This window comes from Vanessa tameamea, chromosome 12 (genome assembly GCF_037043105.1).
Source record: "Vanessa tameamea isolate UH-Manoa-2023 chromosome 12, ilVanTame1 primary haplotype, whole genome shotgun sequence".
Taxonomy (NCBI): Eukaryota; Metazoa; Arthropoda; class Insecta; order Lepidoptera; family Nymphalidae; genus Vanessa; species Vanessa tameamea.
The window spans coordinates 12,258,223-12,273,234 of NC_087320.1; the positions used below are offsets into that span (position 1 = coordinate 12,258,223).

Sequence of the window (15,012 nt, forward strand, 5' to 3'; positions counted from 1 at the left end):
CGACTATCGTATAAATAAAATTAAAACTTAAATTTAATGAAACTTTGATTAAAATGCATGAAATGCTTACCTTTTCCCGGATGCATTTGACCTGACCTTCCCAATTGCCATTACCAATTTAACTATATGAAAATACACATTTTTGTATCTTATTTTCATCCGAATAAGGCTTTATAAAACGGCAACGGATTGCGTGGAATAGGCACCAAAAATGCACATGCGCCGGAACAGCGAGCCTACGCTGTAGAGGCTCTACGCTCAGACGGCGCGCGACCGCCACACTAGACACGCGTAGACCCGCTACGATCTAGCGCGATACAACTTCGGAACTTTTAATACTTTTCTAACTATCGAATTATTTTATGTGCTGTGTAAATTTATTTGCAAGCGTTTGATGTGATTAGAAGGTAGTTTAGAATGACTTAAAGTAACAATGGCTCCTTTAAGAGTATTAAGTGATTTTTCGGACGATTTTCAAAACTCTTCAACTCAACATCCAGGGGAGCGACATCATTTCAGGCACAGGAACCACTCGCGGGACCACGCAAGGAATCATTTCGTAGATGTCATATCGAACTCTATAATGGAGGTGATAAATACGAGGTTCGTGCCGGAGAACAGCGTACTGCCTGACATGGAGCCGCTGTCCACTCACATGGATGAAAGGCACCCGTTACGGATGAACATAACGATGAATAGATCTGACTTTGGCGCGATTGACAATGAATTTATGTATAGACACAGTGGTGCGATGACTGCAGTTTACTGTGTGGCATATCTTCTAGTGTTTATCGTCGGCCTAGTCGGGAACTGCTTCGTGATCGCTGTGGTGTACCGCTCCCCTCGGATGCGAACTGTGACCAATTTTTTCATAGTGAATCTGGCTGTTGCTGATATATTAGTGATCGTTTTCTGCTTACCCGCCACTCTAATGTCCAACATATTTGTCCGTGAGTACCTACTTTTTATATATTTAACAGGTTATGATAAGGTTCTAATGTAACACAAATCAACTTAACCTTATCATATCTTGCATAATTAGTATTTAATTTATTTGTATGAGCAGAGCTGATTGAGTTAAAAGGTAAGTAATAAAGTTATTTTATATTAACAATAATATAATGTCATTGAAAATCGTGTTTGATAATCAATATTAGTTTAAAGCTATTTTAGTTTGGAACCTTAAGTAAGACTTAGGGCATTTTATAATATAATATTCATCAACCTGTTACATTTACAAAAAAATCTGTCCAATTTTTAATAAGAGAGGTATTCACTCGTAAAAATTTAAATTAACTTTTAAATTTTCAAGAAAAAAAAAAATTAAATTAACATGGTTATTTTCATTACTATAAGTATTTAAAACGGGATATTTACCATGTTTTTTATTTTTATTTGGTCGAGCTCGATATTTCGACATTATCTACGAATGTTTGTTGTGTTCACGAGACTCGTGAACAAGACATTCGTAGAATAAAAAACACGGTAAATATCCCGTTATAAATACTGATAGTAAAAAAAATATTGTGATGAAGATTCGCTGTATTAAAATATTATGAATAATGTGTCACATAAATATTCATGTTCAATGTATAGTTTCATAAATTATAGCGATCATAACGTTCGCATTATATAAAAAAATGTGAAAAATAAGAACAGAAAGAGGAAAAAGATTATCGGGAATGATATCGATAAATCAGCGCAGTTTAGGGAAGGCTATAATTTTCACTAGACTACATACGAATGCTTATGTTAATCTGGTTGACTTGAAAATTATTTATTTTCTGTGTGGTTGATAACTGATTGTTGGTTGATTATTATAGAATAAAATTGTTTTGATAAAATAAGGGCATGTAAAGTATATTTTATGTCGAATAATCAATTTTAATTTCTGTCTGTGGGATATTTCCTAATAAAATCTCGCAAGTGTTCATACCTATTTATAACAACCTTTGGTCTGAGATATTTATTTCGCCGTTGGTATTTTTTTGACAAAAAGCAAGTGTTTTTTTTTTTCATTGAAGATATTAAAATTGATTATATATGTTTTCATAAATTTGTCTATTAAATGTGAGGGGAGGTTGAATGGAAGTTTTCTATTCTTATTGGCCAGTTGCTTATATTAGGTCCTTACATTTGAAATAAGCGTGTTGCGATATTATACATGTATAATGAGGAAAAAACAAATGAATGACTGTTTTCAGAATTCAAATGTACCAGCTCAAATGTCATACAATATGACGGATGTGACTATTTTGGGAGTCATGACCCCTATGACACCCACTTTTGGACCGCTCTTGGTCTCTTTGAATGTTAATGTTTGAAAATTCAATATATACTAATATAACATTTGGACTCTTTGTATGTTTAAACGTTATAGTACCAAGAATGATCATGTGAGTGTTTTACTTTATACAGAGAATGAAGATTCACTAATATTATAAACGCGAAAGTAACTCTGTCTTTTTTTTTCAATATATTATAGATAGATTGTAATACCACGCCAACATACATATAATATTGACACTGTAAGAAATATTACCGTTCCTTATATAGTCCATGAGCAACAAACTTTGGGCGTTAAGAAGCTATATCCCTTGTGGCTGTAGTTATACTGACTCACTACTGACACAAACCGGAACACAACAATTCTAAGTATTGCTGTTTGGCGGTAAAATATGTGATAAAGTAACCCAAGCGCACTTCTCTAAGGTCTTACCACCGAGTGAACGGGCGGACTTAAATATAGTAAAAGTGAATTGAAGTTCACCATTTTTGTTGAAACATCAGACATAAAATCACTCTACTGTCCGTTATTCGTAGCCGTCTAATCTGTAAGTAACTTCTGAATTACAAACATACTATCCGTAAGAATAACGACTCGTTTCTTAAATTAATAATAAGTCATAAGTAAGTGAGAGCCGAGATAGCCCAGTGGTTGAACTCGTGCATCTTAACCCATAATTGCGGGTTCGAACCCAGGCAAGTACCACTGAATTTTCATGTGCCTAATTTGTGTTTATAATTCATCTCGTATTAGGCGGTGAAGGAAAACATCGTGAGGAAGCCTACAGGCTGTTACTGTTGATAAGTAAGTACGTGATTGCGTCAGAGGATGTAATACAGTACGTGTATAATGTCCGTGGGCGACTGAAAGCGATCCGTAATTTAATAGCCAGTGTTGCCACGCACACTATTATGACTATTTGAAGTAATTTGTCCTCGTAGCTTACAATGTTTCAGGTATTAATAGAACCCACACAATGTATATGTAATTATACCCGTCACCCTTATCGACACGCAATAAAGAACATTAAACGATATAGACATTTTTGTTTATATGCGATTTATGACGGTCTAATTTATTGCTTTTAGATTTCTTTTAAATTTAATGATTATTATTAGAATCCATGTAATCAATTTGTAATAAATATATATTTATATTATTCTTTTTAAAAATGAAAAAGTAATACCGACTTCGATAGCAAATAGCAATAAAAACACCGCTATCGCAGTTGAATTGCTTGCATTTATTGAAGAGTTCCGTTGTCTGTCTCCGCAACTCATCACCAGATGAAATTTAAATGGAACCAAATATAAACATCCACATAGAGAACCTCCTTTTTTATTTGTTTGAAAATTTAAGTCGACGTGCTTTAAATAAAACTTAACACTATACTTATGAATACTGAACCAAAGTAAGAAAAATCAGTCAAAGTCGTTTCTTAACCGAATTAAGTTAAACGCAAACATAAATATATATGATTATTATATGAAGGTTATTATATATGATTCTACCTTTTGTTTTTTTTTTATTTACTAGTTACATTATAAATGTAATATTTTTTGTGTATATCTGTAAAAACGCCACCGCAGAAAAAAAATGTTCACCCGCTATCATGCATTTATATTTATAATAATTTATAAAAAATATACTTAAATAACTCAAATTCCTTTATTCAATATGCAAGTATTACACTTACTTATTGATAGTCAAATTAAACTCTACCACCGGTTCGGAAAAGAAAACACCCCGACCGGAGAAGAACCGGCGAAAGAAACTCAGACCCTCAAGAAAGTTATTCTTTATATCCTGGGAAAAAGAAAATTTTGGAGGGTTGAAGAAAACATTCTTGAAACCTACATCTATGGTGGTACCACAGCCTACTTGGTGGTATAGCTTTGTCACTTTGTGTCATACGTTTATAATAATTATATTCGATCGCCGAACAGCATTATTCAGTATCTTTGAGTCAGAATAACTCCTGTAGTTACCTGATTCACGAGGGACATAAAACTTTAGCTCCCAAAATTGGTGGCGCAGAAGGAATGGTTAATATTTCTTAGGTGGACATCAGGCGGCCCATATGCCCGTTCGCCTAAAAACTATTTTTACTTGTCCGTTTCATTCTTATACTGGTATAAGTTTTACTTTTATTGTTAGTTTAAGCAATACAGAAGGCGATGTCCTCATTATATGTAATATTTCATTTCATTTACTTTATATAGGTGTACAAGCTTTGAGTAGATCGCCGTCGAACATAAGGGTTGCCACATTTAGGCGTTAGCAATTCAACCTGAATAGTATTTCATACAATTACATTATTCCACAAATATGTTTTTTTTTTGTATTTCACAAATTTGTTACTGCCATCCTCGAGCATTCATTTTTTGATGGATCAGGGCGCAACCGTAGTTAGCGAAAGCGATCACGTGAGGCCTACCGAAAAGACGGAGAGGTTACCGCTGGTTTTTCAGTAGGTATTCCGGTGTACAAGGGCACACTAGGGCTAGTCAGCGAGACATAAATAAAGAAGGTATATTTTATGTGTCTTTCCTTGCAATCTGTGGGAATGATTTTTTGAAAAGAGACGGAAATATATAAAAAATAAACCAAGGAAGCGCGCGCTTTGATTTACCCATGGGTGCACCCGGTGCTAGAGATATTTGTCACATGGTACCAAACCATTTACGGAGAGCTTAAGATGTTAAAATGCTTATTATCAAGGTGATATACGACTGTAAGGTTAGTTCGCGTTTATTGTACCGATTTTGATTGAGTGTCACGTCTAATAAGTACAGACGAGAGTCGAATACCGTTAATTAAAGTGAACTTAGTACTCATCATTGAATTATAAAAAAAATACCAATTCAAATTCGTATTAAAATTACCACAATTTCAAAAAGAAACTGATGAATTTAATTTATCTATGGTAATTTTATTTTCCTTTCAATAGTTGAAAATATTTGTGTCAACCCTGTAAATATTTTGGCAGCATCACTTGTTACCATTTATAACAAGGGAAATTATTTGTTACTAAAACTTTTGCTCACGATATAGTTTCAGGAGCAGGATTCGATCGTAACAGAGTAATAGCACGTCGCACTTGCATACGTTACATTTGAATTATGTATACAGATATGTTAGAGCTAGAATATCTCTCTGTTTTTTGTAAAGATTATCTATTAAAAATTTTGTTGTAAAATTCCACTGGTGAGTCTCGACAGGAAGACCGATTCGTATGTCGTAACGGCAAACATAGGCAATGTGTAATATTATAATAATAATAAAACAATATTTATTCTAACAAAGAAAGTTTATTTTGGCGATATTTTAGTTTATAAATTTTGGTAAAGGCTCGCTTTGGATTTTTAAGAATTAATTTAAAAAGGTTTTAATCGTTAAAAAATAATTTTCTGAGAATCCTGAGAGGTCAGTTTTTAACTTGTAATATTCGGCATAATCCACGTGTTCTAGCCATTGCACTATCGTCTCATAGTGAAGATTAAAATTTAATTGTCACATAGTATAGGACATTGACATTACAAAATACACCGATGTACTTCTGCAATTGTTCCTATTAATAATTCTTCTGTTTCTGCAGGCACTAACGACCCGAAAAAGAAAGTTATCAGAATTTTTACATCGTAAATTTGTCGCATAATATTTGACCCATATACAAGAAAGTATTAATCGCCAAGGGACCGAAATATCTTTATTAAAAGTTTCAAAATGCGACGAGACATTTCCATTAATGATATCGTACTGAAACGAATTAAAAGAGCACGACTTTGAAACTAAATCTAAATATAACCTATTTGATAATTTAAGAGCCGTGGTGGCTAAGTGATTGGGATACGTGGTTTTAAATCTAAGATCACAGGTTTAAAATCTTCATGTATTTTATGTAAATTTTCCACCTGTTTCTACTGCTACGCAGCCCCAATGCGGGTGACATTAGAATGGCTTGTTGGATTGAGCTCCAAACCTTTTCAATAGGATAGAAGGTCTTAGGCCTTAGGCCAGCTGTGGAACGTTTACAAGCTGTAACTATAAAATATAAAGCTACTAATTCGCCGGCGTACAGTTATACTCTCCTTTTATTTTTAAATCTTAATATACCAGCAATTTTTCGAACTCTTAATCGTAGTGGTCTACAATTTAAATTTATCATATTGTAAAATATTTTATTGCAGATAGTAATATCAGATAGGTATATAAAATAAGTTAAAGATTTTTTTCCGTCTGTTTTATAAATAGAAATATCCTCAACGGTTACTATAAATACATTCCGTTTAAAACACTTAAAACAATTGAGCCGTACGAAATATTCAACATTAATTAGAGATACGTAACTACCAGTACCTCTAACTAAAACCACTTGGAATAGTTTACGATAGTTCAGTTTAGTTTCTTGTCTGTTTGGCAACTTCGTGTTTGTCGACAAATCGCTTTAACGATACCTGAGTCGAATTGTTTAACTTTCGATCGCGATTTCATGAAAATACGTCAGTAATTTACTGTAACATTAAATAAAACGTTTTCTAAGTGCGGTTACGCTTACGTATAAAATTAACAGTCTGATATTCCACTGAAAGACAGAGGACTCATCTTCTCTTAAGCAGTTTTCTAACACCAATTACTATTTTTTTTTTGTTGTCGCTGGAAAATGTAATTTCGAAACCCCAAATGAAATTGAGGGGTATGTGCCAAGAATAAATGGAACCTTAATCTCTGTGAGGATCGCATTTTCGCACCAAAGTATTATATTTCTTAAATCTTTGACAATAATAAATTTCGCAACAGGAAATCATTTTGAAAGGATATGTTTACCATTATGTGCCTTGTAATAATCGACGCGTATAATTTAGGTGAAACCGTATGTATATACATATATATATATGTTAGTATGTGCTTGAGTTTATTAGACTTCGTCACCGTAAGACGGTTCACCATTAAAAATGGCACATGATAAACGTACTATAACTATTGAACTGTTTTGTAGCTCAATGTTACTTGACGCTGTAGCACATCAGCTTCTATACCGTTGAACCAGTCATCCCAACACTGATTATCAGGTTTTAGTGGTACTTCAAAATAATATAAATCTATCCTGTTCTAATGTTTTAATAGTAGCATATATTTTCTTTCTTTCGGGTATTTGATAAGTTTCGGCAACGTGGCAAGAATACTAGGACCGAGTTATATTTAAAATATTACTTAATTTATCAGTCTGGCGCACTATCGTCATAGTAAGTTTATGTATTGTAACTTATCTTCTGTCACGCTCTGTAAGAAATATGCGAAGGAAAGAGATCCATCGCTTTACGTTTACGTGAGCGTCTGTGTCATATTTTAGTTTAGTTATTTTATTTTAGAATTAATTTCACTCGTTCTTTTATGATTTGTTGTAGTTATTTTTTTAACTCGCAAAAAGTGATGCTGCAGTATCATCTGTAATTAGCAGGATACCCAATTCCTCACTAACTTACAGAAGTATCGTGTCTTTGGTTGCATTGCAAATGTAATAAATATGCTATGATAGATTCCAGACCGATACAAATATATATAAATAAATAGTAAACAACAATTGTCGAAAAAAAATCCAAAAGAAATATCTCACTGATTTAATTTTGCTGGTTTTTCTCAGGTCTGTTACTTTCCAAACTTGAAGATTTTCACAACCAATATATTAGTGTAATGCTTTCTATGTAGAACAAAGATTTTGTTTTTTTTTTAATATTTAAAAATATACACGCTTCTGTTGATTTAAGCTCTGTTAACTCACTTAGAAACAATGTACGTAGACTTTCAGAAGATCTAGTAGCGATAGACGTTCTTTTCGTCTTTACGTTATCATTTTGTCTATCGCAGCAATATATTGCAGTTTTGCTATTAAATTCTGTAAAACTTAAGTTTGTTTCATTTCAGTATACGTTTGCAGTTTGGGAGGAAACATAAGGGTAGTGACCGCTGGTTTTGATAATAATCATCGTCTACGCAATGAAAATCTCTATTAAAGCTAGAAATTATCTTGTGTACTAAATTAAACTATTTTCGATAAATGTTTATATTTCAATTTGATATTATATTTGTTGAAATAAACTGAGATAAGTATCGTTTTTAATTCAAGTAAACATTAAGGTATAGAAAACTATAGAGTAATCTTCAATGTATACGCTTTTTCAATAGAATCCCAAATAAACCTTTTAAAATTATTTAATTGCTGAATTCAAGGAATAGTTAAGGGACTTTTTTATGATAAATATGCTAAAGGTAGGCGGACAGACATATGTGCCACCTGATGGTAAGCCGTAACCACCATCCGTAGACACAGGCGCTTTAAGCAATTAAAATTCCTTACATCAGCAATGGGCCACCAACGTTGGGAACTAACATGCTATGACCTAATGTGCCTGTTGTAAGAGGGGCTCGTTCACCCTTTAAACTGGAATACAAAAATACAAAGTATCGCTGTTTGGTGAAGGAATTTCCGAATAGTGAGTGGTACCTACCCTGCCTACGAGCCTGCACAAAGTCCTACCACCATTTAAAGATTGTAAGTTAGACGACATAAAATTAAATTTATGACTTCTTAGAGATAATAACACACCTTAGGAATGAAACGATCGCCTCCAGGCTGTTTCAAATATAAATATGAAACATTGATGGATAAAATTTCAAATTCTCGCAAGTGTGATTTACACTCGACCAAAGATGGACCAAAAGACTAACAACACTAACTAAACACCCATCTTATTGCTGTTAAAATGATTTTTACGAGCGATATCGTCTAGCCAACCACATCATCAATTTGACGGCAACATGCGGATTTATCAAATAAACCTTTAATTAAAACGTTTCGCGCTTTTCTGGAAACATTCAGAGTTTATCTTGTCTATAAATTTACAGACAGCAATAAGATAAAATTTTAAATAGCCTGTTAATATGATTGCGATGTTTTAATAAATTAAATGATATATACGTAAAATTTGTCCTATTATTGTTTGTGTAGCGTTTTTGTTACATTTCAAAAAAATCTTCATTGTTTTCTTTAAGAGCTGAATGCAATACATGGCATGGCATGGCATGTTGAAAATGTAAATAAAAAAGGGGTTCCCTTACCGATGAATGTCCATATAGCATTCTAAGTTCTACCTATGATAATAGACTATGGTGGTATGGGTTATGAGTTATCAGTAGTTGGCTTTATAGCCGTTTGGGTGGGACCCAATCATCATTTATTCTAGTCAGTGTCGAGAATTCACAAAATATTTTAGGTGTCGTTGTTCACAGCAAATCAACAGTAAAAGAATTAGCTTATATTTTATAGTGTCAGTGTCTATGAGCAAGAGTGAACACATAACATCAGGTGACAGGTTTGCTTCTGTCATCATAAAAAAATATCCAACAAGAAACCCAAAAATGTAACATATTTCTGGAATAGAAGATATATTTTGTCTTTATGAATTTTGAGTGAGGAGGGAGTCGTGATAATATGCAGGAAGTAGGATATGTGTTCAGGTTGAAATCACTCACCATGACGTACAAAACTAAGTCGTTTACCTTTCGAATGTCATAAAAATATTCGAAAACAAATATTTTATTTGTTCATCGACTTTTCGTCATAATAAACCCATAATTTTAATCTGGTATAAAGTAATTACTAATTAATACTCGTTTTTAAGTTCTTGCATTGAGATTAGCCAGATAAAACTTTAATGCTAGAATCTTTGTGCAACGTTTTAACAATTATTTTGTACTAGAAAACATAGGTTCAGTATAGTTCAGTATACTACGAGTATGTATTTTTCACCGATTACTTGTGTTTGCTCTTAAAGAGGTATATTTGATCAATTTTATTACGGAACCCATTACATGCACAAAGTGTTACGTCAGGTCGTTGACCTTAAATTCTGTTGATGTATACTTACACTTGACAGTAAATCTAGTAATGAACGAACTTTACTGATAATGAATTAAAACGACAAAAGTGTCAATAACCTCAGGTGTGTGAGATCTACGAACGGGAAAAGGAGCTTTATATGATTGCAATAAAAACAAAAATAGAACATTACCGTCTACAGTCTTAAGAAGTTATAGAACTGTTAAAGAAATAATTGAGTTTGGACAGTCTAAAACTTATTTATAGAGCGATGTTCTGTGCTTTATTGAATACATTGTTATCAATTTAAGTTTCCGTTCGATTAAAAAAAAAACTTACTTTGATTCAATTGTATGTTATATTGTTACTATTTTTTTAGGTATTTTAATTTTTGGTAGGCATTTTATTGCTAGCAGCTAGATAGCTGACTTAAAAAAAAATGCGTGAATTTGAACACAGATCGTAGTTTGATATTCAGTTAAAATTAACATTGTAAGGAAACATTAAAAATGGTCCATGCATGTTCGTTAAATTGAATTGGTAAAGTGCCATAAGCTTCGTTTTCTACTACTGTTGATAGGAGATGTTGATTTTACCTAGACACGACATTAAGACATAAAGTTATATATTATTGTTACAATGTTTATCAGATATTTAATCAATATAAAGGCGCAGCAGTGGGAAATTTAGAGGCTGCTAATGTATGTATGATTTTGAAATCTTCAAAATTGTGCTCTAAAATTCAGTGGTGCCTGCCTGGGTTTGAACCCGAAATTGTCGGTTAAGATCGGTTCTAACCACTGGGCCATCTCGGCTCTTTTTATTTATTAAATATATTGATCTCCATCTCTAGCGGGATTTATTTATTCTTTTCTTAAGAAATTACAGTAACACCCCACGTTACTTTACTTTGGTTGACTACCCCACAATAATGGCGGCGTTCAACATGACCGCCATCATCGATACGACGCTTCACCAGACCGACTAACTGTCAAATCTTGTTTCCCCGTAATTTAAAAGATTCCGCTTGCGATGCGCCGTCAAATATATTTCACACGATATATTTGAAAAAATTCGATTTAAAAGTACGAAGACGATTTATCCACATCATTATTTCTGTTTCGGTGAAGGTAGTTTTTAAGCTTATCCAGATATGTCAGGTTCGATTTAGGTAAAGTTTTTATACAGTCTAACTTTCATCAGACGAATCAATAATATTTATGTTGAATATATTTTGTATTCCAAATTTTTACATTTTGACGTGTAAGTTTTATGACGCCGTTGGATAAGTGTAACTTTGTTTTAAAACAGCTCAATTTAAAATGTTTAACAAAAAATATTTATTGATTAGTCATATTCAAAAAAATTATCACGACTTCAACTTGAAAGACATTATGGTATATCTATAATATAATTCAAGGTGCTTGAACTTATCAATTTATAAACTCGAAACTCGTAACTTTGATGTGTTATTTTTAGTTGAATACATATAATTGTTGAATTGGTTATGCATGAATATGAAACCAAATATTTTCGAACAATATATTTGAATATAATAACCATACATATATACTGTATATATATTTGATATAAAAGGTACTATTAGTTATTATTCGCTGAGATTAATCTAAAGTCCATAGACTTGAAGATTTAGGACCTACATTCGTAATTTTGAGGTGAAAGTGAGATGAAAAAAAGATTATTATAAATATTCCCTGTAACTTTCATCTTTAGGTTTACTCACAATATTCTTCTCCAACGCAGAACGATGATGAATGAAATACAAATGAACCAAATATAAAATTTGTGGTACTTGTCCTGAATTTGATCTGGGATCTTTGGTCAAAATACACATAATCCAAGAACTACTGACGAAATATTAAAGGTAACTTTAACTGTCCTTGGTTTATAAATAGACAATTTTTTTTAAATAAAATTAATTAAGTACTTGAAGATTTCAAAATCATACATACATTAGCAGCCTGTAAATTTCCCACTGCTGGACCTGGACCATCTCGGCTCTTTTTATTTATTTCAAAATCAACCTGTTCTATTCTGTAAGCCATTGTGACTCAAACATTTGTTTTTATTTGATTCTCCAATTCTCGCTTCAACACTTCGAAATTTGATATTATGTTTGTTTTAAGTTGATCCATTCCATACAGCTTTGAGTATAACACCATTATTTGCCAAAAAATATTGATTCGATATTCTACCTTGATGTATTTAGTTAAAGTTTAATTTAGTTTAGAATGTTTTGTGAACATACATATGTATATTTTAAGTTCTTTTAAGTATTGAATAACAATCAATTGGTTTCTGGATAACAATAACTGTAGCCATCGACGTATCTTTTCAACACAAACTTGCTATCACTGCTCTAAGAAACCATACGCATCGCATACGAAACCGGAAAATATAACCAATTTACCATTTAAAATATTGAAAAATGTTGTTGAGACAAAATTTATCAATAAGTCTTATTATTCATTAAAATAATACTTTTTGGATAAAGACGCCTTGATTTAGACTCGGGTTTCAACACAGAAATTACTAAACAATATTTATGAACACATCATTGTAAATCCAGTTATTTAAAAAAGGAATTATTCGAGTTTCGTTTCTTCGCGCTGAGGGCTGTTCTGAAACGGTGGTAGATATGAAATATTGACGATTCAAAAATGCTTTTCTATAAAGTTTACTGCCAAAAAAAAGGAAAGGAACTAAGCAGTAATGTCCTTTGTTGCTGTAATTAACTTTAAAACTTAACGATACCATGTAGGGTTGGCTAGCGGTATAGACTTTTGTCTTGCCTTGAAAAGAAAACCTCAGGACCAATGATAAACCAGTGATACAAAATTTAGCGGGGCATTTTTTTTTATTCAGTAACCGGAAGAAACACTTGACAGAGAAACACATTCGATTGAAAATAGTATGTATGTAGGTAGATATTGTATGTGTTTGTGCGCACACTTACGGGTATATCTTTTGCACAATGGGCGTGTTTGGCCACCGTGGCCGCAATCTGGTCTAAGGTCATCGTTATCACAGTAAGCTCGTAAATATCAACGGCTCGATGTGATTAGCATACATATAGTTTAGGGACTAACGTGACAAAGGAACCTTTTGTGCCAAAATAATAAACTGGAGCGAAGTTACGGTTTTGTACTAGTTAACAAAAAATGCAAATTCAATACCATAATTTTTTTATTGAGAACGTAAGATTTGAAACAATCGAATATTTTCAAGTTAAAAGTAATAATATCAATAAAAATTGGTTGAATTTTATTTTGAAAAACAAATTTCTAAAACAAACTCAATTGTCCAAAGGAAACAATAAATATATTCAATTATATCCTTCTACTTAAGTATTCTACGATTAATCAGAACAATTTGTCTTCTTGTTATCCTAGCAACAAATTGTTTCCGAAAACTGAGAGAGAAAAATAAGACTAGGGATAACTGCGAGTTATCAGCGCGGCGCAATCTTGGATACCTAATCCGTTGAATATTATCTCCAATTAGATTCTTAAATTAAATACTCTTTATATATGCGTTTTAATCATTGAACAAAATTCGTTGACAAACATAGCAGCAATTTTTTGAATATTTTTATTGATTCGATTACAAAATTTCGACATTTTGAAATTTAAAGTAGTTGATAGTTGCAATTTATACTAATATTATAAATGTGTAAATAACTCTGTCTGTCCGTAACGCTTTTACGGCCAAACCATTAAAATGATTTTGATGGAATTTGGTAAGAAGCAAGCTTGACTCCCGAGGAAGGACATCGGCTACTTATTTATCGCTAACACCTGACGACCAACTAAAACGCGAACGAAGCCGCGGTCGACCACAAGTACTACAGTACTTAACGATTCCGTTGGTCTGGTGGGAAAAAAGAGTGTAATGTGTTATCAAAGTTGGTAGCATTGCGTTGCCAATGTCTTCAGGCAGTGGAGACCAAATACCATCAGGTCAATTCCAGATTTAAACATTTATATAAAAAAATAGATTTTACCTGTTCTTTGGATGTGTGTTATCATATCAGACACATTATCATTATCTGGTATTATTAGGTGTTTGAAAAGCTAATTTAAAAGTCTTATTAATGTAATTGAAAATTGTAATCAGGATTGAAATAAATAATACCGGTTTTGTAATAGAAGCGATCTTGTGAATGGATATAGATAAAATAGATTGTTGGAACACAGGACAGCGTTTTATGCTCCAATCGAATCGCTTCCAAGAAATATCACACGTTATTCCCCTCTTTTATTGTTTCATTGAATGAGAATCTCTCGGACGATAACATATTTGTAAGCAAATGGTAATTTTTTTCGATATCATTAAGGGCAATTACACATAATAAACAAATGTGTCTTAATTATTTTATTTTTTAGAAAATCCGTCAATTAATTGGTCCATATTTATTTTTTTGTTTTCCCAGTAAATGTGACGTTGGTTTATTATGGAAAACTTAATTTTTTTTTTATTTTATAATATTGAAAATATCTCAATTTAACTTCAATAATTATAACATAACGTCTTCCTTCCCCTTTCCCTTAACTCTTCTGTGAAATATAATGCACAAGTGCGTGCACAAACGCTACATTATTGTCTAAGTCTGATATAATCCCATTAGACGGTATTTTAAATGACTTTAAGTGCTTTACGGGGGATGGGAGTATTACACAGAACTAATTAACTCAAGGTTGTTATTAAAAAATCTGTGATTCGAAAATCGAACCCGTTACATGAATATAAAATCTAAAACCTAAAAGTTAGGCGCAATTTTTTTTTCCGCTTGTAAATGCAATTGTGTGCTAAAGGATATTACAAC

The 15,012-nt window shown here is 32.5% G+C and overlaps 1 protein-coding gene across 1 annotated transcript in view; it reads left to right on the top strand.

The window, feature by feature from the left end:
- Nucleotides 1–275: 275 nt before the first annotated feature.
- LOC113402344 (neuropeptide SIFamide receptor-like) overlaps nt 276–15,012 on the top strand; it is a 147,002-nt gene continuing 132,265 nt past the window's right edge. Inside the window, exon 1 of the mRNA XM_026642566.2 lies at nt 276–950. Within this exon, the coding sequence (XP_026498351.1) occupies nt 434–950 (517 nt within the window). The 5' untranslated portion in view covers nt 276–433. The remainder of the gene's footprint in view (nt 951–15,012) is intronic.